At 46.1% G+C, this 27,744-nt stretch overlaps 1 protein-coding gene across 27 annotated transcripts in view; it reads right to left on the reverse strand.

The window, feature by feature from the left end:
- LRRFIP1 (LRR binding FLII interacting protein 1) overlaps window positions 1–27,744 on the reverse strand; it is a 162,393-nt gene that overhangs the window by 74,763 nt on the left and 59,886 nt on the right. For 3 of the 27 annotated variants that reach the window (XM_040440913.1, XM_040440909.1, XM_040440901.1), the window contains exon 1: window positions 7,185–7,675. The exons of the other annotated variants lie outside the window; for them this stretch is intronic. In XM_040440913.1, coding sequence (XP_040296847.1) covers window positions 7,185–7,235 — 51 coding nt within the window. In that variant the 5' untranslated portion in view covers window positions 7,236–7,675. Of the gene's footprint in view, window positions 1–7,184; window positions 7,676–27,744 lie in introns of those variants that run through there. 27 annotated transcript variants of the gene reach the window in all.

A 27,744-nucleotide genomic window follows, 5' to 3' on the forward strand; every position in this document is an offset into this window, starting at 1 on the left:
CTCCCAAAAGAAGATGTGAATGTGATCTTGAGGCCTCATGCACACAGCCACTGCCCGGCCGTGCCCATATTGCAGCCTGCAAACAGGGGGTCCGCCATATGCGGGCACCGGCCGCTTGCACCTCGCAAATTGCACTTCCCAATGCATGGAACGGCCAATCAACGTCCGTGTGCATGAGCTCTTAGTTTAAGGCTACTTTCCCACTAGCGTTTTTGTTTTCCGGTATTGAGTTCCGCCCTAGGGGCTGAATACCAGAAAAAAAACGCTTCAGTTTTATCCTAATGCATTCTGAATCGAGAGCAATCCGTTCAGGATGCATCAGTTCAGTTCCTCTTACGTTTTTTGGCTGGAGAAAATACCGCAGCATGCTACAGTTCTCTCTCCGGCCAAATATCCTGCCCATGCGCAGACCATTAAATCTGTGAAAATAAATAAATACCGGATCCGTTTTTCCGGATGACAACCTGAAACACGGATCCAGTATTGCAATGCATTTGTGAGACAGATCCGCATCTGGATCAGTCTCACAAATGCATCCATTTGCGTCCAAATACCTGCCGGAAACCTCTGCCGCAAGTGTGAAAGTAACCTAAGGCCTTATTCACACAGTCCGTGTTCAGTCTGTGTAGCCATAAGGGCCACAGCGGTCTCCTGATTAAGGCTGAATGCACACGGCCGTGAGCGGTCCGTGGTATCCCGGTCTGGCATCCTGCTGACAGCAGGAGCGCACTGCGTCATTGATTGCTATGACGCCGTGCGCTTCTTGCCGCCGCTGCACTACAGTAATAGATCATACGAGTGTATTACTGTAGTGCAGCGGTGGCATGAAGAGCGCGGCGTCATAGCAACCAATGACGCAGCGCTCTCCTGCTGTCAGCAGGATGCCAGGCCGGGATACCACGGACCGCTCACTGCCGTGTGCATTCAGCCTAAACCTAAGGCCTCATGCACACGGCCGTTGTTTGGGTCCGCATCTGAGCCGCCATTTTGGCGGCTCGGATGCGGACCCATTCACTTCAATGGGGCCGCAAAAGATGCGGACAGCACTCCGTGTGCTGTCCGCATCTGTGGCTCCGTTAAAAAAATATAACATGTCCTATCCTTGTCCGCGCTTTGCGGACAAGAATAGGCATTTATATTGCCGGCAATTTACGGAAGGCAACACGGGCGGCTTCCGTTTTTTGCGGTTACGCGGTTTGCAGACCGCAAAAAGCGGCACGGCCGTGTGCATGAGGCCTTATTCACACGTCAGTGTTCGGTCAGGGATTTTGAGCTAAAACCAGGTGCGGATCTAAACACAGAACAGGTGCAGATCTTTCCCTTATACTTATGTCTGTGGAGGCTCCAATCCTGGTTTTGGCTCAAAATCGCTGATGGAAATCACTGACCAAACACTGACGTGTGAATAAGGCCTAATCAGGAGAGCGATGCGGCCCTTTCGGCCACACAGAGCGGTACTCAAACGCAGCATGGCCACGTCACATGACCGCACCATATGGTCTCATACTAAAATGCTAGAGATTTTCCACCTGCAATTTCTGGGTGGAAAATCTGCAGCATATACGCCCTGTGTGAACATACCCTCAGAAGCAAAGCAGCCAAAACTCTTGTTTGTAACCTGCAGATTCTGGATCTTTTCCTTCCCTCTGCAAATACTCTCTCTCTCTCGCTCAGTATTGTCACCTTTTTTTTGTTGCAATCTTCATAACTGCCGCAAAACCACAATTTTTTAAATAGAAAATAACATTTTTGTTTGCAGACAAATGCAACAAAAACGCACATAGAACAGCAACCAAATAGGATAGGTTTGCTTTGTATGTTCTGGTGCTAGCAGATACATACGTGTGTGTGACAGGCTGCACGACTGGTGGTTACAGAGACTGCGGGTAATACCTGTAGGAACCTGTCTGACCACTGTAATGACTGTCAGCGAGCGGTTCTGTTTATTGGACACATTGTAGCAATTGAAGAAACAATACAATAGGTTACTTCACATAACCATATACTTATTATAGTTATTACAGTTACCCAAGTAATAATAGTCTGCTCCTGACACTACAGTGATTCAGTCTTTTTATAGACAGATACTCCACCTAGTCACATTGCACCAAACATGAACCAGATTGCACTGGTCTGCGACATCCCAACAGCAAACAGCAAAAACACATATGTGGAAGCAGCCCGAATGTGGGCCATTGAGTTATGCCTAGTGCCAGGCCTGAGGGGTTAGAGCACCATGCCTAGTGCCAGGCCTGAGGGATTAGAGCACCATGCCTAGTGCCAGGCCTGAGGGGTTAGAGCACCATGCCTAGTGCCAGGCCTGAGGGGTTAGAGCACCATGCCTAGTGCCAGGCCTGAGGGGTTAGAGCACCATGCCTAGTGCCAGGACTGAAGGGTTAGAGCACCATGCCTAGTGCCAGGACTGAAGGGTTAGAGCACCAAAGGGAGAAAACAAGCACCAACTCTTCAGGTCCTGTACTAAGGCCTCATACACACGACTATTTTCCATCTGTGTCTGATCTGCAATTTTGCGTATAGCACATGAACCTATTCCTTTTTATAGGTCAGAAAAAAATATAGAAAGCACAAAGATGGCGTCCGCGTGCTGTCCACATACGTCCGTATGTCCATTCCACAGATTATAGAACATGTCCTATTCTTGTCCATATTGCAGATGAGATTAGTCAGTGCTAGTGATGGGAGTGAGAAAAATGTGGATGGCACACGCAAGGTGTCCGTATTTTGCAGATCCACAGTTTGCGGACTGAAATACAAACACTTTTTTTTTTCCCAGCAGTGCTCCTTTTAAGTCTCTTTCACAGGTCCGTGACAAGATGGTCAGGGGTTCATCCGTGAAGATGTCTGAAGGATCCGTGTTTGGCCTGAGTGTCATCCATATTCCATAGACACTGCTAGACTGAAAATTAATTTCCAGAGCCTCTTCTCAGCGATCCGTGAAGACCAAGGACCAAACACGGATGGCATCTATGTTGTGTCTGTGGATTTCACGGACCTATAGACAATAATGTGCGTGAGGAATCCGTAATCACAGACAAAACAGGGTGTGCTTCCATGACGTCACCACAGCCCCAAGTCTGTCGAAAACCACTGATGTGTGAATACACGTATTAGGCGACTTTCATACTGGCCTTTTCTGGGTCCGCTTGTGAGATCCGTTTCTGGGCTCTCACAAGCGGCCCAAAACGGATCAGTTCAGCCCCAAAGCATTCTGAATTGATAAGGATCCGTCCAGAATGCATCAGTTTGGCTCCGTTCAGCCTCCATTCCACTCTGGAGGCGGACACCAAAACGCAGCTTGCAGCGTTTTGGTGTCCACCTGACTTTGCGGAGCCAAACGGATCCATCTAGACTTACAATGTAAGTCAATGGGGACGGATCCGTTTTTCACTGACACAATATGATGCAATTGAAAATGGATCCATCCCCCATTGACTTTCAATGTAAGTCAAAACAGATCCTTTTTGACTTAGACTTTTTTTTTTATGAATAATGCAAACGGATCCGTTCTGAATGGATACAAGCGTTTGCATTATCGGTGCGGATCCGTCTGTGCAGATACAAGACGGATCCGCACTGAACACCAGTATAAAAGTAGCCTTAGGCCTCAAATACAAATCAGTGATTAAGCACGGAAGCATGCCCTATTTTGTCAGTGTTTACGGATCCATCACGCCCAATATAGTCTATAGGTCCGTGAAAAACAAGGACGCCATCCGTGTTTCATGGACAATTAATTTTCCTGTTGAACAAGGATGACACACACGGCCCAAACACAGAAATGTTCGAGGATGAATCACTGACGTCTCATCACAGATGTGTGAATAGGGTATGTGTGCAGTCAGTGGAGACCACAATCAGCACGTCTGCAATCCACACACGTGGGAGAGAGCCCTGACTGTGGGACACATTTTCAGTTTTTTTATATATTTTTTTTTTTATATATTTCCAACAACTTTTTATTTAAAATTATTTTTATTTTTTTACATTACGGCCTCTTTCACACGGGCGTCATGTTTTTTGCCCGGATAAGATGCGGGTGCGTTGCAGGAAAATGCGCGATTTTTCCCGCGCGAGTGCAAAACATTGTAATGCGTTTTGCACGCGCGTGAGAAAAATCGGCATGTTTGGTACCCAAACCCGAACTTCTTCACAGAAGTTCAGGTTTGGATTAAGTGTTCTGTAGATTGTATTATTTTCCCTTATAACATGTTTATAAGGGAAAATAATAGCATTCTGAATACAGAATGCAAAGTAAAATAGTGATGGAGGGGTTAAAAAAAATATAATAATTAACTCACCTTAATCCACTTGATCGCGCAGCCGGCATCTCTTCTGTCTTCTTCTTTGCTGTGCACAGGAATAGGACCTTTGATGACGTCACTGTGCTAATCACATGGTCCAATCACATGGTTCATCACCATGGTGAGGGACCATGTGATGTGACGTCACCACAGGTCCTTAGGCTACTTTCACACTTGCGGCAGGACGGATCCGACAGGCTGTTCACCATGTCGGATCCGTCCTTCCGCTATTTCGCCGTGCCGCCGCTCCGTCCCCATTGACTATAATGGGGACGGGGGCGGAGCTCTGGCGCAGCACGGTGGTGCACGGCGAAAGCCGCCGGACTAAAAAGTCGGACATGCAGGACTTTTTAGTCCGGCGGCTTTCGCCGTGCACCGCCGTGCTGCGCCGGAGCTCCGCCCCCGTCCCCATTATAGTCAATGGGGACGGAGCGGCGGCACGGCGAAATAGCGGAAGGACGGATCCGACATGGTGAACAGCCTGTCGGATCCGTCCTGCCGCAAGTGTGAAAGTACCCTTAGCCGGCAGCTCAACATTACAGAAGAAGACAGAGATCCGCAACTACGCGATCAAGTGGACTCGGTGAGTTAATTATTATTTTTTTAACCCCTCCATCACTATTTTACTTTGCATTCTGTATTCAGAATGCTATTATTTTCCCTTATAACCATGTTATAAGGGAAAATAATACAGATCGGGTCCCCAGCCCGATCGTCTCCTAGCAACCATGCGTGAAAATCGCATCCGCACTTGCTTGCGGATGCTTGCGATTTTCACGCAACCCCATTCACTTCTATGGGGCATGCGTTGCGTGAAAAACGCGGAATATAGAGCTTGCTGCGATTTTCACGCAACGCACGAGTGATGCGTGAAAATCACCGCTCGTGTGCACAGCCCCATAGAAGTGAATGGGTCGGTATTCAGTGCGGGTGCAGTGCGTTCAACTCACGCATTGCACCCGCCAGGAATACTCGCCCACGTGAAAGGGGCCAAAATGATATTAAGGGCTCATGCACACGAACATAGTTCTTGTCAGTGTCCATTCCGTTTTTTTTGTGGCCCATATGCGGAACCATTAATTTCTATGGGGCTGCAAAAAAAATTGAAAAAAATAATAAACGGAAAAGACTCCGTGTGCATTTCATATCCGTATGTCTGCAAGTCCATTCCGCAAAGAAATAGAACATCCGATACGGACAAGGACAGGCATTGTTACAATGGACCCACAGTTTTTGCAAAACACATACGGTCGTGTGCATGAGCCCTAAACCCGTCTGTAACTGCCGGACTGCGCTCCTGGTATCTACAAGTACTATACAACCAGCTTGTGACTTCTGTATATCCACCCCCATTCCAAAGAAGTGCTTGGTATTTTGTGAAAGTCCTGGAATGACTGTCACTGCCCTCTGTGTGCCCACCTCCGCAGTTCTTGCCCTCAGACTCCTGGGCAGTACAGGGCCGTGGAGGAGGCGGGCGAGCTGTGTTACCGGGGCTCTGTGGGCTCACCCAACTGCACTGGTAAAGCTGCGGCACTTCTCGGTGGGCACTGCCATGAGGCTGACACAATGATGCATAGCCAATTCTTTATTGAGGTTATCTTACACTATGTGGACTCCAAGGGGGCAGAGTCTATCGGAGATGTAGAAATACAGGAGCGTCGGGCGAGGAACCTTCTCAGAATAAGGTCCAGTCCCACAGACCTGGATAATTATTGTAAATTCTTATAGAAGATGACATATCATTAAGAAACCGTCGCCTGCCTGTCCTGTGCAAGCGCACTGCTGCAGTCACCGCTTCCTGTTACTCAAACTGTGAGCGCTGCAGTGGAGCAAGAACTTCTGCTCATGTATCAGAAACCACAAAAAGTGTAAAAGTATAGGAACGTGAAGTTAGAGTGTCACAAAACTTCTGCTTCCGCCAGTGCGTCCCACCTTACAGAGCAGGACATACCCCTCCTGTGGCAGTGCCGCCACGATGCACCCTGTCACCTGTATGAAGTAATATCACAGTGATTATTCACACAGATGCCCAGGTGGATCAGGGCAACCCTCCAAGGAAATGAGGAGGGGGCTGTCAGACACTGGAGCGGGCTCAACGTGAATATGGAGATGCTGACATGATAGGGGTCCGCGTTGTCCAGGACCAGAGAACGATGGCTGCTTTCTTTCAAAAACAGCACCTGCCATGTCCACAGGTTGGCTGAGCTGTAATACCCGGCACAACCAATGAATAGCGGTGGCGCTATCTTCGTCATACAGCAGCCATGGTCTTCTAAGGGTACTTTCACACTAGCATTTTTCTTTTCCGGCACTGAGTTCCGTCCTAGGGGCTCAATACCGGAAAAGAGCTGATCAGGCATATCCCCATGCATTCCGTTCAGGATGCATCAGGATGTCTTCAGTTCAGTCACTGAACGGCGTTTTGGACGGAGGAAATACCGCAGCATGCTGCTGTATTATCTCCGTCCAAAACTCCGGATCAGTTGCCGGAATGCCGGATCGGGCATTCATTTACATTGAAATGTATTAGTGCCGGATCCGGCATTAAAAATACCGCAATGCCGGATCCATTATGTGAAAAAAAAATAGAAACTGATCCGTTTGTCCGTATGACAAATAGAGAGACGGATCCATCTACAAATGCTGTCCGTTTGCATGCGGATTGCCGGATCACTCAATCCTCTTCCTGGAAGCCGGGTGACAACCACAAGGACCTCCACAGGAGCCATCCCTCAGCTTTCCTATTGGGGTTGGTGCTTCATACAGACCCATTAATATGGGGTTGTGTCTGGATATATCTGACACTGGGAAAGCTGGGTGTCTTGGAGTCACCAGATGAAGCACCTCAGGACTGTCTCTTACCACATGCTGAGCCTCTGGGCTGAGGCAGTCGGAGATCTCCTGCCCGTCCATGGCTTCCTGCTCACAGCCTTTTCTTAGAAGAAGCCTCCGGCGACCAGCTGTTAGTCCCGGGCAGGTGTGTGGAGGGCACGACTGGTCATGGGGCCCCTCCGGTGCCTCTCCTCCTGGGTGCTGCGCAGGTGACGAGTGGCCCCGGGGCGCTGGGACGGTGCAGGGTGGTGCAGGAAGAGCTGAGCCCGGGCGGCAGTTTCCTCCGTGTGACTCAGCGCCCGCCCCTGGAGACTTTACATCACACCTCCTCCCGGGCGGACGCGCTGCCCCTGACAACCACCTGCCGCAGGAGAAGCCGCAGCCACACGGCGGCGCGTTCACACCGAGTGGCGCCGGTCTTGCAGCGCGTCAGTAACACGTTATGTTCGCACCATTCTGACAAAAGAAAGTCGATAAAAAGCGGCGCTGTCTTTAGGCTTCCGTGTACACGCTCCAGAAAGCAGCGCCGGTAAAGGCTGGCGTGTTCCTGTGCACCAGTCTGGAGCAGGGGCGGCATTTCCGGTACATTTTGCTTCAAAGTTACACATTAAAAGTGGCATGATTAGGGCTGGGTTTACACACAGGTTCTTAATGGCGTTTGTTACTGTCTTTTTGCACCTGCGGTTTTTGGTGCACTTTTTTCCCCGTTGTTAGCTGAAAGTCTATGGGGAATACAAAACACGGGACACAAGCATTTTTTGCCTGTGTTTTTTTTTTTTGCTCATTAGGTGTCGGTTTTTTGGGTTTCTGGTGTTTTTTGAAAAACAAAGTAGGAGCTTCAGGCTCTGTTCACAGGGCGGCTCCGTACGTGTCAGTGGGAGCTCACCTTTCCGTGCGGCCACGGATTATTTATGGGAGGTTTTCTGGACATTGTTCTAGAACAGGGGTCTCCAAACTTTTCAACAGGAGGGCCACATTGAAGATTTTACAAGTATTCGGGGGCCGGAAAAAAAAATCAGTTATGTATTAAATTAAATGTATATATTTTACATGGATCGTTTTTGTAATCAGCATGATATGACTGAGAACAAAAGAGAAAAAACTTTAGCAAAACAACGCAAAGACACCCGTGTCCCTATCAGCGGTGTCCCCATCAGCACAGCAATGTCCCCATCAGCACAGCAATGTCCCCATCAGCACAGCAATGTCCCCATCAGCACAGCAATGTCCCCATCAGCACAGCAATGTCCCCATCAGCACAGCAATGTCCCCATCAGCACAGCAATGTCCCCATCAGCACAGCAATGTCCCCATCAGCACAGCAATGTCCCCATCAGCACAGCAATGTCCCCATCAGCACAGCAATGTCCCCATCAGCACAGCAATGTCCCCATCAGCACAGCAATGTCAGCATCAGCACAGCAATGTCCCCATCAGCACAGCAATGTCCCCATCAGCACAGCAATGTCAGCATCAGCACAGCAATGTCAGCATCAGCACAGCAATGTCAGCATCAGCACAGCAATGTCCCCATCAGCACAGCAATGTCCCCATCAGCACAGCAATGTCAGCATCAGCACAGCAATGTCAGCATCAGCACAGCAATGTCAGCATCAGCACAGCAATGTCCCCATCAGCCGTGTCACCCTTAAGCACAGCAATGTCCCCATCAACGATGTCCCCATCAGAACAGCAATGTCCCCATCAGCGGAGTCCCCATTAGCAGCTGATAGGGGCCACCACTGATGGGGACACTGCTGTTGGGGACGCGGCTGATGGGGACACCATTGATGGGGACACCCGTGTCCCTATCAGCGGTGTCCCCATCAGAACAGCAATGGCCAAATCAGAACAGCAATGTCCCCATCAGAAAAGCAATATATTACCATAAAAAAAAAAATATTCCCATCAAAAAAACTATATTCCCATCAGAAAAACAATATTCCCATCATGGGGACACCCACTGATGGGGACGCTGCTGTTGGGGACACCACTGATGGGGACGCTGCTGTTGGGGACATTGCTGTGCTGATGGGGACACCACTGATGGGGACACCATTGATGGGGACACCCGTGTCCCTATCAGCGTTGTCCCCATCAGCACAGCAATGTCCCCATCAGCGGTGTCCCCATCAGCACAGCAATGTCCCCATCAGCGGTGTCCCCATCAGCACAGCAATGTCCCCATCAGAACAGCAATGTCAGCATCAGCACAGCAATGTCCCCATTAATGATGTCCCCATCAGAACAGCAATGTCCCCATCAGCGGAGTCCCCATTAGCAGCTGATGGGGACACCACTGATGGGGACACTGCCTTTGGGGACGCGGTTGATGGGGACACCCGTGTCCCTATCAGTGGTGTCCCCATCAGAACAGCAATGTCCCCATCAGAATGGGGACGCTGATGGGGACATTGCTGTACTGATGGGGACACCATTGATGTGAGAGGGGGCAAAATAAGATATATACAATTTTGCTCCACAGGTGGGGAAAGTGGAATATCGATAAAGAGGGGAAAATGGAATATATACAGAGGGGGCAAAATGGATATAAATAGAGGGGCCCTGTATATATCCATTTTGCCCCCTCTGTATATATTCCATAATCATTTATCCCCTGTGTGTATATATTGCATTTTTGCCCCCTCTGTTATCTGTTTAATTTTTTTTCCATTTTTTTTGCCTTTTTTTCTTATTGAAATATATTTTTGTTCCCCATTGGTCCCCTGTGGAGGATTTCTTGCCTGACATTTAGTTCCATGCCAGGTGCCCCCCTGTGAGTTATAGCCAGGCAGTGGTGGTGTGCACATTTAAAAAAAAAATACTTACCTCGTCAGACTGCTCCGCTCCCGCCTTCTTGCTCTTGCTTGCAGCCCACAATCCTGTCTTCCAGCGTGCGTTGTGTGATCCCGCGAGACCTGGCTGGCGCGATATCACAGCGCCACCAGGCCTGAATGGGTGGAGGCGGAGCCCGAATGGATGGAGGCAGGGCTGGGGTTGGTGGGGCGGCGCAACTACTCACAGAGGCCGGGGGCCCAAGCGACCAGCCATTTACATAAAAATGTTAAAATTACTTGCGATGGGGCGACGGAGCTGCGGGCGGGCCGGATCGAACGCACAATCGGGCCGGATGTGGCCCGCGGGCCGGGGTTTGGAGACCCCTGTTCTAGAACCGCCAGCAGGTCAAACCGCGGCGTCTTCTGCGGCAGAATACACAGAAAATGTCCAAATCCACTGTGTGAACATAGCCTTAGGGCCCTTACACAGCATTGCTTTTACCACTAAAAAAGAAGCCAGAATATGTTTGTGGGTTATTGTTTTTTTTCAGGAGGGGGGGGGGCTGCATTTTTTGTGATTTATTTATTTTTTGCAGCTTGTTTTTCCTAAATGGCAGTTGTTTTTTGTTTTTTCCCCCCTATAGTGGCATAGATGTAAGGGCACTTTCACACTAGTGTTCCGTCCTAGGGGCTCAATACCGGAAAAGAACTGATCAGTTTCATCCTATTGTATTCTGAATGGAGAGAAATCCGATCAGGAGGTCTTCAGTTCAGTCACTGAACGGCGTTTTGGACGGAGGAAATACCGTAGCATGCTGCGGTATTATGTCTGTCTAAAATTCCGGATCAGTTGCCAGAATGCCGGATCCGGCATTCATTTACATTGGATCCGTCCTTCCGAAAAAAATGTGAAAAAAATATGACACGCGGGGAGACTGATCCGTTCTTGCAATGCATTTGTAAGACTCATCCGGATCCGTCTACAAATACTGTCCGTTTGCATGCGGATTGCCGGATCCAGCAGGCAGTTCCAGCGAAAGTAGCCGAAAAATGCCTGAAAAACACCAATTACGCTCCAGCCGCTGTGTTTCTGAAAAGAAGACAAAAACTCCTAAACTCCCGTGTATCGTACTTCCCATAGACCTTCAGCTAACATCTGGAGCTTGAACTGCACAGAAAATAACTAAAAACACAAAAGTGTAGAAAAATGCCACTAAAAACCACGCTAGAAGGCAGCCTTAGGCCTCATTCACATAGTGAATCACGTTCTGCTCAGGCATCCATTGACTTTTATGGGTGAATTCGCACATCAGTGGTGACACCACGGGGGCACGCCCTATTTTGTCTGTGATTACGGGTCAGTGAAAACCTCAGACTCAGGCCTCATGCACACGACAGTATTTTTTCACGGTCCGCAAAACGGGGTTCCGTGATCCGTGTCCGTTTTTTTTTTTCGTGTGCCTTCCTTGATTTTTGGAGGATCACCAGAAAAGAAAAGTGAAAAAAAATTCTAAGTCAAGTTTGCCTTGAAAATGATAAGAAAAAAACGGACACGGATCACTGACGCGGATGACAATCTTGTGTGCCTCCGTGTTTTTGCACGGACTCATTGACTTGAATGGGTCCGCGAACCGTTGTCCGTCAAAAAAATAGGACAGGTCCTATTTTTTTGACGGACTGGAAACACGGATCACGGACGTGGATGACAAACGGTGCATTTTCCGAGTTTTCCACGGACCCATTGAAAGTCAATGGGTCCGCAGAAAATTACGGAAAACGGAACAACGGACACGGATGCACACAACGGTCGTGTGCATGAGGCCTCAACACGGATTGGTAGGAGATGCTCTGAAACCTATTTTCAGCCTAGCGGTGTCCGCGAAATACAGATGACAAACAGAGAGGCGCAAAAACAGACCTACGGATCCTTGACGGACATCTTTACGGATGAACCACTGACCATCTTGTCACAGATGTCATCACAGACGTGTGATTGAGGCCTCACTAAGGGCTCATGCACACAGCCACATTTTTGGTCTGCATCTGTTCCACGTTTTTTTTTTCGGATCAGATGCGGACCCATTCATCTCAATGTGTCCGCAAAAGATGCGGACAACACTCTCGTGTGCTGTCTGCATCCGTAAGTCTGTTCCGCGAGCGAGCAAAAAAATAGAACATGTCCTATTCTTGTCCTTTTGGAAAGGAGTGAAAAAAATAACTGCAGGCCTTTGGCCGGTATCCGTGTTTAGTGGATCCATGTTCTATAATATGAGGAACTGCCAGACAGATCAGCAAAGCATATGGGGTGTGCGCATGGCCCCATAGAAACAAATGGGTCAGTGTGCGGTTCGCCCCAAAAAAAAATTTCGTATAGCACACAGATCAAAAATTTGGTTGTGTGCGTGAGGCGTAATCCACGTGTTTTTAACTCAGCCGTAGAAATAATGGCATAGTACATCATACATATAATATATCACCGATAATAATCGATTTACGACAACCATCACAAGTTGTTAGCTGTGCAGTAGAAAATTGGCGCAAGTGAAATGAGAAAAACAAACAAAATGGACACAGAAGCAATCAGTTTTTTTGCTGACGGAAATTCGGACATGGCCTTGTGACACAACATGAAGTATTAGGCTAGGGCTACACGGCGACAGTTGTTGCACAAAAGCCGAGCACAATTTTTATAATTATAGTCAGTGGTCTCGCACTGCGACACAACAGTCACAAAAAATCCATCCAAGTTGGATTTTTAAAGGGCTTCTGTCACCCCACTAAACCTTTTTTTTTGCTTACTTATAATCCCCACACTGCGATTTATGCCTACATAATCAAATTAATCATTTTGGTCCTGTAGATTTTGTTTAAAACATGCTTTTAAACAAAATCTACAGGACCAAAATGATTAATTTGATTATGTAGGCATAAATCGCAGTGTGGGGATTATAAGTAAGCAAAAAAAAAAAGGTTTAGTGGGGTGACAGAAGCCCTTTAAGTGACTGTCCAAGCACGTCCCATGTCGCAGTGCGACACCATTGACTATCATTGCAAAAAAATGTCGAGCAACACGTCGCAATGTAGTTGTACTCTTAATATTGTCTCGCCTCACATGTCTAGCCTAAGGGCTCGTTCACACAAACATTTTTTGCGCTCCGTATACGGAACCATTCATTTCAATTGTTCCACACAGCAAAAAAAATGGAACGTACTCCGTATGCATTCCATTTCTGTTTTTCCATTCCATTGATAGAACATGTCCTATTATTGCCCGCAAATCACGTTCCATGGGTCCGCAAAAAAAAACGGAACACATACGGAATGTACTCCGTATGTCTTCCGTATCCGTTCCGTTTTTGCGGAACCATCTATTGAAAATGTTATGCCCAGCCAATTTTTTCTATGTAATTACGGTATATGCAATATGGAAAAACGGAACCAGAAACACTACTGAAACAAAAAACGGATCCGTTAAAAACGGCCCGCAAAACATACGGTCGTGTGAACGAGCCCTTATGCAGACCTCTGCACTTCTTCAATCATTTTCACCGGAGGCTGAGTTTGATTTCCACCTCGTATGGTGTGCTGGGTCCAGCAGAAGTCCAGAGCGGTGAGGTAATAGAGTATGGGGTCTATAAGTGGCGAATCCACATTTTTATTTAATTTCACCCCCCCCCCCCCTCCCATTCTTATAATCATGTCCATGTCCCGCGTTGCGGGAAAAGGTGCGGGTGCGTTGCAGGAACATGCGCCATTTTTCCGCGCGAGTGCAAAACATTGTAATGCGTTTTGCACTCGCGTGAGAAAAATTGCGCATGTTTGGTACCCAAACCCGAACTTCTTCACAGAAGTTCGGGCTTGGGATCGGTGTTCTGTAGATTGTATTATTTCCCCTTATAACATGGTTATAAGGGAAAATAATAGCATTCTGAATACAGACTGCATAGTACAATAGCGTGAAACAGGCCTCACTGTATGGACATACTCTTAGGCGAGTATTCCGCGCGGATGCGATGCGTGAGTTGATCTTTTACCATGGTGATGGATCATGTGATGACCGGAGTGACGTCAACACAGGTCCTGTTCCTGCACACAGCTAAGATGAAGACAGAAGAGATGCCGCTGCGCGATCAAGTGGATTGAGGTGTTACTTTTTTTTTTGTTTGTTTTTTTAACCCCTCCAGCGCTATTTTACTATGCATTCTGTATTCAGAATGCTATTATTTTCCCTTATAACCATGTTATAAGGGAAAATAATAATGATCGGGTCTCCTAGCAACCGTGCGTGAAAATTGCACCGCATCCGCACATGCTTGCGATTTTCACGCAACCCCATTCACTTCTATGGGGCCTGCGTTGCGTTAAAAAAAACGCAGAATATAGAGCATGCTGTTATTTTCACGCAACGCACAAGTGATGCGTGAAAATCACCGCTCATGTGAACAGCCCCATAGAAATGAATGGGTCCGGATTCAGTGCGGGTGCAATGCGTTCACCTCCCGCATCGCATCCGCGCGGAATACTCGCCCGTGTGAAAGGGGCCTAAGAGTATGTCCATACAGTGAGGCCTGTTTCACACTTGCATTGTTAATTCTGGTTTTGATTTCGGCAGAGGATCTTAAAGCCGGAATTAAAGGGATCAGTTTTGATTTTGCAAATCAGGATGCATCCGTCCCGTTAGGATCAATCCGATTGGTTGTTATGGGCAACAGTTTTCCTTAGAAGCAGTTTTGATAAATGTCACGATTAGTGTCCCAGATTTACTAATGGGTCTGCACCAAAAGTCTGTGGGGCAACCTGGCACAATTTGACACATCTAGGATTCTTACATTTTTTTCTGACATGATCGACAAAGGGACTAAGATGCGCCAAAATTGCGCCACAATTCAGAAGTAAAAACCTTTCTCAAAGTAAGGCCTCATGCACACGGCCGTTGGGCGGCCCGCAAATAACGGGTCGGCAATCCAGGGCCACCGGCCGTGTGCACTTGAATGGGTCTGCAATTCCGGAGATGCGGAACGGAGTCACGGAACACCGGAAGCACTACGGAGTGCTTCCTTGGTTTTTCTTTCCGTTGTTCCGCACCGCAAAAAAATATGACACAACGGCCGTGTACATGCAGCCTAAGCCAACCAATAGTTGGTATAGAGTCAGAGAAAAGTGTCTGTCCCTGCAAGAGATTTATCCTCCAGCCTGAGCCCCTGTGATGGGGGCTGTATTAGACCTGGAGATAGTCGGGTAGATCATTGGGCATTCATAGGAACGCTCGTTAATGACTATCTGCCAGTGTAAGGGCTCATGCACACGAACGTATTTTCTTTCCGTGTCCGTTCCGTTTTTTTGGCGGATCGTATTCGGAACCATTCACTTCAATGGGTCCGCAAAAAAACGGAAGTTACTCCATGTGCATTCCGTTTACATATTTCTGTTCCGCAAAAAACAAGAACATGTCCTATTATTGTCCAAATTACGGACAAGGAGAGTACTGTTCTATTATAGGCCAGCTGTTCCGTTCTGCAAAATACGGAATGCATACAGACGTCATCCGTTTTTTGCGGACTGCAAAATACATACGGTCGTGTGCATGAGCCCTAAAGGTGCCGCCAATTACCCCATGAACAAGCTCGTTTATCAGACAAGCACAATTTCTAGGCAGGCTAAAAAATCGGTTGCCGGCGGCAAATAATTCTGTATGGGGACCAGTGATGGCATTAGCGGTCGCTCCTCCTCATACTGTGGAGATGATTGCTGCATGTAACAGCAGCGGTCTCCTCCACTAATTAGCAGGCAATTGTTAGGAAGGAAGGCTTCCTTCCCAACAGTAGTAATGCTGATCTGCAAGTTTAATACAGGCCTAAACCTATGCTTTAGGCTACATTCAAACGACCGTATGAAATTGCGGATTCAAACGACCGTGCATGTCATCCGTGTTTTTTTTGCAGATCCATTGTAACAATGTCTATCCTTGTCCGCAAAACGGACAAGAATAGGACATGTTCTATTTTTTTTGCGGGGCTACGGAACGGACATACTGATGCAGACAGCACATGGTGTGCTGTCCGCATTTTTTGCGGACCCATTGAAATGAATAGCTCCAAATCCTATCCGCAAAAAAATCGGAATGGACACGGAAACAAAATACGTTTGTGTGCATGAGCCCTTAGTAAGATTAAAGCGGTTGTCTCACTTCAGCAAATTGCATTAATTATGTGCATGTGCTCCCGATCACCAGAAAAGACAGGATTCTTTTCCTATAGGATGCAAGTACGACCACCACTGCTGGATTGCAGGTTGGTCATAACCATGTAAGGCCTCTTTCACACTTGCGTTGTCCGGATCCGGCGTGTACTCCACTTGCCGGAATTACACTCCGGATCCGGAAAAACGCAAGTGTACTGAAAGCATTTGAAGACGGAACCGTCTTCCAAATGCTTTCAGTGTTACTATGGCACCCAGGACGCTATTAAAGTCCTGGTTGCCATAGTAGGAGCGGGGAGCGGGGGAGCGGTATACTTACAGTCCGTGCGGCTCCCGGGGCGCTCCAGAATGACGTCAGAGCGCCCCATGCGCATGGATGACGTGATCCATGCGATCACGTGATCCATGCGCTTGGGGCGCCCTGACGTCACTCTGGAGCGCCCCGGGAGCCGCACGGACGGTAAGTATACTGCTCCCCCGCTCCCCACTACACTTTACCATGGCTGTCAGGACTTTAGCGTCCCGGCAGCCATGGTAACCACTCTGAAAAAGCTAAATGTCGGCTCCGGCAATGCGCCGAAACGACGTTTAGCTTAAGGCCGGATCCGGATCAATGCCTTCCAATGGGCATTAATTCCGGATCCGGCCTTGCGGCAAGTGTTCCGGATTTTTGGCCGGAGCAAAAAGCGCAGCATGCTGCGGTATTTTCTCCGGCCAACAAACGTTCCGTACCGGAACTGAAGACATCCTGATGCATCCTGAACGGATTACTCTCCATTCAGAATGCATTAGGATAATCCTGATCAGGATTCTTCCGGCATAGAGCCCCGACGACGGAACTCTATGCCGGAAGACAATAACGCAGGTGTGAAAGAGCCCTAAACGAGCAATGCAATGGCTCCTGAAATTCCCACTCAAATGGAAACCAAACTGGATGCCCAAAAAAATGTACTTAAAGGGGTTGTCTCACTTCAGCAAATGGCATTTATTATGTAGGTAAAGTTAATACAAGGCACTTACTAATGTATTGTGATTGTCCATATTGTCTCCTTTGATGGCTGGATAACTTTTTCCATCACATTATACACTGCTTGTTTCCATGGTGTGACACAGTGAGGGGTTATGTCTGGCAAGGCAAGTATTTTCCTCCCAGCATGTGCGGCTGGGCTGGTCTCCAGCCAGGTGAGGTCAAATACTCGACCGGAGTTAAAGTGCTGGTCTGGGTTTTGGCAGCACCTGGCTGTCCTTAAATAGGCAGCTGGGCTCAGCAGAGATGTCTCTGTTTTTGGGATCTGAGGCGTTGTGCCGTGCTGGAGGGCTGAGAGCCGCATGCTGGGGAAACAGGCCCCCTAAAGCCTGCTGTGAACTACTGGAGGCAGAACTGCCAGCAAGGTGTTATGTGAACTTTCCATTGTGTGTCAATCAACACCAAGACTGCAAAGTTACATGCTGTTTTGTGCAGTTGCCTCAAGTGTGAATAAACACTGACGTTTGAGTTAGGCCTCATGCACACGACCGTTGTGTGCATCCGTGGCCGTTGTGCCGTTTTCCATTTTTTTTCGCGGACCCATTGACTTTCAATGGGTCCGTGGAAAAATCGGAAAATGCACCGTTTTTCAGCCGCATCCGTGATCCGTGTTTCCTGTCCATCAAAAAAATATGACCTGTCCTATTTTTGTGACAGACAACGGTTCACGGACCCATTCAAGTCAATGGGTCCGTGAAAGAACACGGATGCACACAAGTTTGGCATCCGCGTCCGTGATCCGTGGCCGTAGGTTACTTTCATACAGACGGATTCGAAGATCCGTCTGCATAAAAGCTTTTTCAGAGATGAGTTTTCACTTCGTGAAAACTCAAATCCGACAGTATATTCTAACACAGAGGCGTTCCCATAGTGATGGGGACGCTTCTAGTTAGAATATACTGAGAACTGTATACATGACTGCCCCCTGCTGCCTGGCAGCACCCGATCTCTTACAGGGGGCTGTGATCTGCACAATTAACCCCTCAGGTGCTGCACCTGAGGGGTTAATTGTGCATATCATAGCCCCCTATAAGAGATCAGGAGCTGCCAGGCAGCAGGGGGCAGACCCCCCTCCCTCCCCAGTTTGAATATCATTGGTGGCCAGTGTGCGGCCTCCGTCGGCCCCCCTCCCCCCCTCTATTGTAATTTCATTGGTTACTTAGCAATATTACAATATTAGAAGGATCATACTTACCTTCTGGCTGCTGCGATGTCTGTGTCTGGCCGGGAGCTCCTCCTACTGGTAAGTGACAGGTCTGTGCGGCGCATTGCTTAATGATCTGTCACTTACCAGTAGGAGGAGCTCCCGGCCGGACACAGACATCGCAACCCCTTTAAGTAAAAAATTTTGGGCATCCAGTTTGGCTTCCATTTGAGTGGGAATTTCAGGAGCCATTGCATTGCTCGTTTCCATGGTTATGACCAACCTGCAATCCAGCAGTGGTGGTCGTACTTGCACACGATAGGAAAAAAATCCTGGCTTTTCTGGTGATCGGGAGCGCATGCACAGCAGTAGCCATCCTGGAAACGATGGCGTAGGGCTATTTCACCATTTACACAATGCAAATAAAGTATTCAATGTTCTTAACCCCTTAAGGACATAGGACGTACCGGTACGCCCTATTTCCCGAGTCCTTAAGGACACAGGACGTACCGGTACGTCCTGACTTAAAATCTGTATTCCGGCGCCCGAGGGGTTAAACGGAACGGGATTTCGGCCGGCATCCTGTGACAACGCCAGGGGGGGTCATGTGACCCCCCCGTGTCGGCGATCGCAGCAAACCGCAGGTCAATTCAGACCTGCGGTTTGCTGCGCTTTTTGCAGTTTCTGATCCCCGCGGTCCCTGACCGCGGCGATCAGAAACTTTAGAGTGGCTAAAATCTATATTTTTCACCCCCCCCCCTGCACCCCTGCATGATTTGATGCCGGCGGGTGGTGCTGGGGGGGGTGTCGCATGCGGTGGGGGCGTTGCGGGAGGCGGGCGGTGCGGCAGGCGGGATCGCGATCCCCCGCCCGCCTCCCCATGAATGATCGTTGGCTTCTAGTGGGTATACCAGGGTGCCAGCACATTGCTGGCACCCTGGTATAAACGGCTGACATCTGTGCAGATGTCAGCCGTTTAACCCTTTCCATACCGCGGTCCGTACGGACCGCTGTATGGAAAAAGTTAACTGTCATCGGTCAGGGAGCTCCCTCCCTCTCCATCGGGGGGCTGCTGTGCCTTTGCAGCCCCCCGATGGAGAGGGAGAGTGCCCCCAGAGAGCCCCCCTCAGCCCTGTGCTTACCCTTCCCCGTCTGCGAAGTTCTGAGCAGACGGGGAGGGTTCCCATGGCAACAGGACGCCTGCTCAGGCGTCCTGCTGTCCATGGTGCTGAACAGATCTATGCTGAAAGCATAGATCTGTTCAGTGTAAGTAAAATACAGTACAGAACAATATATATTGTACTGTACTGTATTATACAGACATCAGACCCACTGGATCTTCAAGAACCAAGCGGGTCTGGGTCAAAAAAATGTAAAAAAAAGTGAAAAAAGTTAAGATAAAAAAAAATAACATTTATCACTGAATAAAAATTAAAAAAATAAAATAAACTACACATATTAGGTATCGCCGCGTCCGTAACGACCTGATCTATAACATGGTCATGTTACTTTCCCCGCACGGTGAACGCCATAAAAATAAAAAAATAAAAACTATGAGAAAATAGAAATTTTGCCCACCTTACTTCCCAAAAAAGGTAATAAAAGTGATCAAAAAAGTCGCATGTACGCCAAAATAGTACCAATCAAACCGTCATCTCATCCCGCAAAAAATGAGACCCTACTCAAGATAATCGCCCAAAAGCTGAAAAAACTATGGCTCTTAGACTATGGAAACACTAAAACATGATTTTTTTTTGTTTCAAAAATGAAATCATTGTGTAAAACTTACATAAATAAAAAAAAAGTATACATATTAGGTATCGCCGCGTCCGTATCGACCGGCTCTATAAAAATATCACATGACCTAACCCCTCAGATGACCACCGTAAAAAAATAAAAATAAAAACTGTGTAAAAAAAAGCCATTTTTTGCCATCTTACGTCACAAAAAGTGTAATAGCAAGCGATCAAAAAGTCATATGCACCCCAAAATAGTGCCAATCAAACCGTCATCTCATCCCGCAAAAAATGAGACCCTACTCAAGATAATCGCCCAAAAACTGAAAAAACTATGGCTCTTAGACTATGGAGACACTAAAACATTTTTTTGGTTTTAAAAATGAAGTTATTGTATAAAACTTACATAAATAAAAAAAATGTATGCATATTAGGTACCGCCGCATCCGTGACAACCTGCTCTATAAAATTACCACATGATCTAACCTGTCAGATGAATGTTGTAAATAACAAAAAAAAAAAAACGTGCCAAAAAAAGCTATTTCTTGTTACCTTGCTGCACAAAAAGTGTAATATAGAGCAACCAAAAATCATATGTACCCTAAACTAGTACCAACAAAACTGCCACCCTATCCCGTAGTTTCTAAAATGGAGTCACTTTTATGGAGTTTCCACTCTAGGGGTGCATCAGGGGGGCTTCAAATGGGACATGGTGTCAAAAAAACAGTCCAGCAAAACCTGCCTTCCAAAAACCGTATGGCATTCCTTTCCTTCTGCGCCCTGCCGTGTGCCCGTACAGCGGTTTACGAACACATATGGGGTGTTTCTGTAAACTACAGAATCAGGGCCATAAATAATGAGTTTTGTTTGGCTGTTAACCCTTGCTTTGTAACTGGAAAAAAAATATTAAAATGGAAAATCTGCCAAAAATTTGAAATTTTGAAATTGTGTCTCTATTTTCCATTAAATCTTGTGCAACACCTAAAGGGTTAACAACGTTTGTAAAATCAGTTTTGAATACCTTGAAGGGTGTAGTTTCTTAGATGGGGTCACTTTTATGGAGTTTCTACTCTAGGGGTGCATCAGGGGGGCTTCAAATGGGACATGGTGTCAAAAAAACAGTCCAGCAAAATCAGCCTTCCAAAAACCAAACGGCGCACCTTTCACTCTGCGCCCCGCTGTGTGGCCGTACAGTAGTTTACGGCCACATATGGGGTGTTTATGTAAACAGCAGAGTCAGGGCAATAAAGATACAGTCTTGTTTGGCTGTTAACCCTTGCTTTGTTAGTGGAAAAAATGGGTTAAAATTGAAAATTAGGCAAAAAAATGAAATTCTCAAATTTCATCCCCATTTGCCAATAACTCTTGTGCAACACCTAAAGGGTTAACGACGTATGTAAAATCAGTTTTGAATACCTTGAGGGGTGTAGTTTCTTAGATGGGGTCACTTTTAGGGAGTTTCTCCTCTAGGGGTGCATCAGGGGGCTTCAAATGGGACATGGTGTCAAAAAACCAGTCCATAAAAATCAGCCCTCCAAAAACAAAACGGCGCACCTTTCACTCTACGCCCTACTGTGTGCCCGTACAGTAGTTTACGGCCACATATGGGGTGTTTCTGTAAACGGCAGAGTCAGGGCAATAAAGATACAATCTTGTTTGGCTGTTAACCCTTGCTTTGTTAGTGGAAAAAATGTGTTAAAATGAAAAATTTGACAAAAAAATTAAATTCTCAAATTTCCTCCCCATTTGCCAATAACTCTTGTGCAACACCTAAAGGGTTAATAATGTATGCAAAATCAGTTTTGAATACCTTGAGGGGTGTAGTTTCTTAGATGGGGTCATTTTTGGGTGGTTTCTATTATGTAAGCCTCGCAAATCGACTTCAGACCTGAACTGGTCCCTAAAAATTGAGTTTTTGTAAATTTCTGAAAAATTTCAAGATTTGCTTCTAAACTTCTAAGCCTTATAACATCCCCAAAAAATAAAATATCATTCCCAAAACAATTCAAACATGAAGTAGACATATGGGGAATGTAAAGTCATCACAATTTTTTGGGGTATTACTATGTATTACAGAAGTAGAGAAACTGAAACTTTGAAATTTGCAAATTTTTCCAAATTTTTGGTAAATTAGGTATTTTTTTGTGCAAAAAAAAATATTTTTTTTGACTTCATTTTACCAGTGTCATGAAGTACAATATGTGACGAAAAAACAATCTCAGAACGGCCTGGATAAGTCAAAGCGTTTTAAAGTTATTAGCACTTAAAGTGACACTGGTCAGATTTCCAAAAAATGGCCTGGTCCTTAAGGTGAAAATGAGCCCGGTCCTTAAGGGGTTAAGCTGAATCATAGGAAAAAATCACTACATATGAACCCATCATTAGGATGTCCTGTACTGTACAGCTATACAGTTCACCTCACCACTGTATGGCAGGACACGGCCGGCCATCTATTTATAATATCAGGACAGGCGGAGGGCCACTGAGAACTCCCACAGACACACCCGACCCGGCTATTTTTACATCCTGCATGCCTCCTGACAAGCCGGCTGGAAAAAAAGCCAGGGAGGAGAAGGAACGGTTGCTACAGATATCCTACGTAAAGGATAGTTATGAGGTCTTCAGCCTCAGTCGTTTTTTGGTAACTAGTTCTCTGTAATATGCAGTATGAAATGAAATTAAAAAAAACAAATGTTGTGTCGACATCGGGCAGATATATGGCGAATTTCACTTGTAGATTAAAAATTTGCAGTATATTACCATAGCGGCAAAGTGAAGGACATTTTACCACATGTCATTCACACTCTACAGGAAAAAAAAAAATCAGAACGGAAATAGACCAGCGGCGCGTAGTATGTTAATTAATATTGCAGATCTTCCCCTCGGATATCACCTATTGCAATTCAAAAAGAATAAACCTGTAACTCCTGTGTGGACGTAACCAAATATTTGCCATTTAGAATTAATTTATCGTCTGTTCTGCACTCCCGAACGGGCACCTTAAGGCCCCTTTCACGCGAGCATGTTTTCCGTGCGGGTGCAATGTGTGACGTGAACGCATAGCACCCGCACTGAATCCTGACTCATTCATTTCAATGGGGCTGTGTACATGATTGGTTTTTTTCACGTATCAGTTCTGCGTTGCGTGAAAAACACAGCATGTTCTATATTCTGCGTTTTTCATGCAGCCCTGGCCCCATAGAAGTGAATGGGGCTTCAGTGAAAAACGCATCGCATCTGGAAGCAAGTGCGGATGTAGTGCGTTTTTCACTGATGGTTGCTAAGAGATGTTTGTGAACCTTCAGTTTTTTTATCACACGTTTGAAAAACTCATCAAAACGCATTGCACACGTGCGGAAAAAACGGAACAACTGAACGCAATCGCAGACAAAATTGACTGAACTTGCTTGCAAAATGGTGCGAGTTTCCCTGAACGCATCCGGACCTAATCCGCTTGTGTGAAAGAGGCCTAGGGGTAAATGCACACGTTCAGGATTTAGGTGCGAAGGCGTAGAATCCGCACTGAAATCTACAGGGAAATCCATGCGGACAATCCGCATTAATTGGTGCGGATTTTAAGTGAATGGACAAAATCTGGTCAGGAAAAGGCCTCATGCACACTACAGTATTTTTTTGCGGTCCGCAAAAAGCTGTTCCATGATCCGTTTCCGTTTTTGTTTCCGTGTGTCTTCCTTGATTTTTAGAGGATCACCAGACATGAAAAGTGAAAAAAAAATCTAAGTTAAGTTTGCCTTGCAAATGATAGGAAAAAAACGGACGCGGATGACAATCTTGTGTGCCTCCTTGTTTTTTCACGGACCCAATGACTTGAATGGGTCCGCGAACCGTTGTCCGTGAAAAAAATAGGACAGGTCATATTTTTTTGACGGACTGGAAACACGGATCACGGACGCGGATGAAGAACGGTGCATTATCTGAGTTTTCAACGGACCCATTGAAAGTCAATGGGTCCGCAGAAAGTCACGGAAAACGGAACAACGGACACGCAACACAACAACAGTCGTGTGCATGAGGCCAAAATAAAATAAATTGACATGCTGCGGCTGCAGGTCAAAATCCACACGGAAGAAATCTGCATTGTGTACATTATAATTTCAAATTCTCATAGAATACAATGTGCATGATCGTGTGCACTTAACCTAAACGGGTTGTGCCAAACCTACAAGTTATCCCCTATCCAAAGGATAGGGGATAACTAACTGAGCCATGGGGGTCTGACCACTGAGACCCCCACTTATCCCAAGAACGGGTGTCCTGTTTCCTCGATCTGATGGAGTGACAGCAGCAGTTTTACACAGGGCAGATCACTTTTTATCATTATCATCACAGGCAGAATTACAATGATTCCCTCTAAATGCTGTTAACAGCTCAGACAAGACGGCCGACCCTTAATCACTTACAGGAAATAAAATAAAAATCTACAATCAGAAAATAAAAACAGATTAGAAAAAACGATATGTGTCGCTATCTGGTTGAACCCCTTAGTCATCTGCCTGTTTTGGGCATTACTGACCAAGCGTTTTTCCATATTTCCGTGTATATAGTTTTATGAGGGCATGTTTTTTGCGGGACAAGTTGTAGTTTTTAATGGCGCCATTTTGTGGTACACATAACTTTCTTATTAACTTTTATTAACTCTTTCTGGGAGGGAGATGGTAAACACTGCAATACTGCCACTGCGTTTTTACATTATAAATTTTACGGCGTTCATTTATCGGTATAAATAACATAATATATATATTCTATGGGTCAGTACGATTACAGTGATACCAAATACATATTGTTTTTTTTTACGTTTTACTACTTTTTTGCAATAAAACCCCTTTTTTTTTTTTTTTTTAAGAAAAAAAAAGTTTTTGCATTGCCGCTTCCCAAGATCCATAACTTTTTTAGTTTTTTTTCTATGGAGGGCTTGATTTTTGCGGAACAACTTGTATTTTTCATTGGTATCATTTTGGAGTAAATTAAGCTTTTTGATCACGTTTTTTCGGTGGCAACTAAGAACAATTTATGTTGTCCGGGTCGTTACGGATGCGGTGATACCCAAACATATGGGGGAGATTTATTTTTTTCATTGAAAAGTGTATTTTCAATGGGGAAAAAGCGCAATTTTTTTATGGGATTTTTTTTACTTTTTTAAACACTTAATAGTCCCACAAGGGGACTATAACAGACAGCTTTTTGATTGATTTAAAAATGCAATGCACTATCCCTATAGTGCATTCCATTTTAATGTCAGTGCTATTCTAACATCGACCAGCAGGCTGCGCCAGAGAGGCGCAGCCTGCTGGAAATTACTCAAGGCTGGTCTGGGGCCTACATAAGACCCTTGCCAGCCTTCACACACATCGGCACCCCACGATCACATTTGTGGGGTGCCGATGGGAGACAGATGGAGTCCGCTCCCTCTGTCAGCACTTTACATGCGGCGGGGGCGCCATTGCCGCGGTATGTAAAGTGTTAAACAGCCAGGATCTGCACTCCTGCCGGTCCGAGCTGTTAGAGCAGGGCCCCCACTCCCCGACTTGGCCGCCGTAAAAAAGCGGCGGCCCAGCCTAAGGCCCCTTAGTGGCCGCCGTAAAAATCCATATGGGTGGTCACTAAGGGGTTAAATAGCAGAAAAAAATTATAGGTGACTCTCCTATTTACAGAAATTTAATGGGAGCACTGCTGCAGTACCATTCACGGCCACTAGCCAGTGTATGGAGCTGTGCTATTCTATCTTTTTTCCTAATGACAACTGTCTAAGAGATCTGTCACCCGTGTCCCTGTACTGGATAAGGAATATTTATTAGACTATTGTCTCTGCCTATTGTTCTTTGTAAATGTCAGGCTTTAGTTACATTTGGGAACATTTCTGTTGTTTGTGAGGTCACATAGTGTTTCCATAGTTGCTCCTCATGATGTCATGTGTGCGACCGTATAAGGCCAAGTTAGGAGCTGTTCATAAACATTCGAGATCACAGCTCTGAGCCGCCAGCACTGCAAGTGACGGATTACTCTGGCAATAGTCCATGAAGCATTAACCCTTGTTGGATTGTGTGACAGATGCAAATTATAGAACATGCCCACAAACGTTCAATGTAAAAGACCCGAATGTGACGTTAAAGGGGTTCTCCAGGAATTAAAAAAATGAAAATACTTAAATATTGTTTTATAATAAATATATTCACAAATACCTTTCATTACTTAGAACGGCTTGTTTTGTCTAGGGAGCATTAGGGAAACAAAATGGCAGCCGTCCTATCAGTACACACAAAACCTGTCCTAATCACACAGGAGGACAAGTTACTTCACCACAATGAGCCATAGTGCTGCCTCATCCTCCTCTCTGCTCTGCTTGTCAGGGATTATGATCCTGAATACAGGTAAATCTCTGGAGGAATGGAGATGATGAAGAGACATGAGAGGATTGTGGGGTGTGGCTAATGAGCAGCAGCACTTGTTTGCAGCCTCCATTAACACAGCAACACATTACCGCAGCCTGTCCTGTCCCTCCTCTCTGTACTTCATGTCTCCTCATGATCTAAATTCCACAGAAATTCAGCTAAAGAGAGGAGGATGAGGCAGCTCTTTACCTCAGTGTTGTAAAGTAACTTGTCCTCATGTGTGATCAGGACAGGTTTTGTGTGAACTAATGGGACGGTGGCCATTTTGTTTCCCCTGATGATTGTTTCCCAGACAAAACGAGCCTTTATAAATAATGAAAGGTATTTGAGAATATATTTATAATAAAGTCATATTTAAGTATTTTCATTTTCTTAATTCCCGGAGAACCCCTTTAAATATTTGATTAAGGTAATTTTCTTAATATCTTTAATAGTGATTTTCTGTATACCACAGCTGATGTGTACACACAGAATCAGTGAATAGATGGGTTTACAAGTGTATCTTTCTACCATAAATAATATACCATTAGCGTATTTGAGGGGTTATCCAGGAATTTGATATTGATGACCTATCAGGATAGTAAATGAAGAGAGGTAGCGGCAGCATCTCCAGTGAATCCTTTATTGGACGGACTTTACAGAAAGCGTGCCATAAACTCAAGCAGCAACGTTTCGGCCTAATACAGAGTGATAATCTCTACCCTTTTAAAGTGCATGCAGCTCCACCCACAAAAGGGGGGAACCAATACAATATATAGCACTATGAATAGTGTCTTATAATCAAACTAAAATGCATACACCCGCAGGTGCATGACATGTGCTCACCTTAAACAGTGCACCACGGTATTGTCCGTTCATCACGGCCAGCGGTCCTCCATCCACAACTCTCCCAGGCTTCGTTCTCCTTGTAGGTGCGGGTCCCAGAGGTGGGACCCACACCTATCAGACAATGGGGGCATATCCTAGTGATATGCCCCCATTGTCTAAGATGGGATAACCCCTTTAAGGGAAAAACTCAAGGAAAACAGTGGTATGTGAAGAAATTGGTTTTGATGTTGGGCATGCTCTTTCATTTATAATCTACTGTAGAGCATAGCCCTGCCCAGCAGTTGTGGACACTGAAATCAGAGTTCAGAGGCCAAATTTTAGAAGTGAACATAAATTGCTGTACTTATGGCTCATTCAGACAAAGGATGTTCACGTCCCGGGGCTGTCGTAGTGTAGAATGGACAGCATCTGGACTGATCACTGACCCATTCTGGTCATTGGGTCAATTAACATCGGTCTGTGCAAAAAAA

The sequence above is a fragment of the Bufo bufo genome, chromosome 7 (assembly GCF_905171765.1).
Source record: "Bufo bufo chromosome 7, aBufBuf1.1, whole genome shotgun sequence".
Lineage (NCBI taxonomy): Eukaryota > Metazoa > Chordata > Amphibia > Anura > Bufonidae > Bufo > Bufo bufo.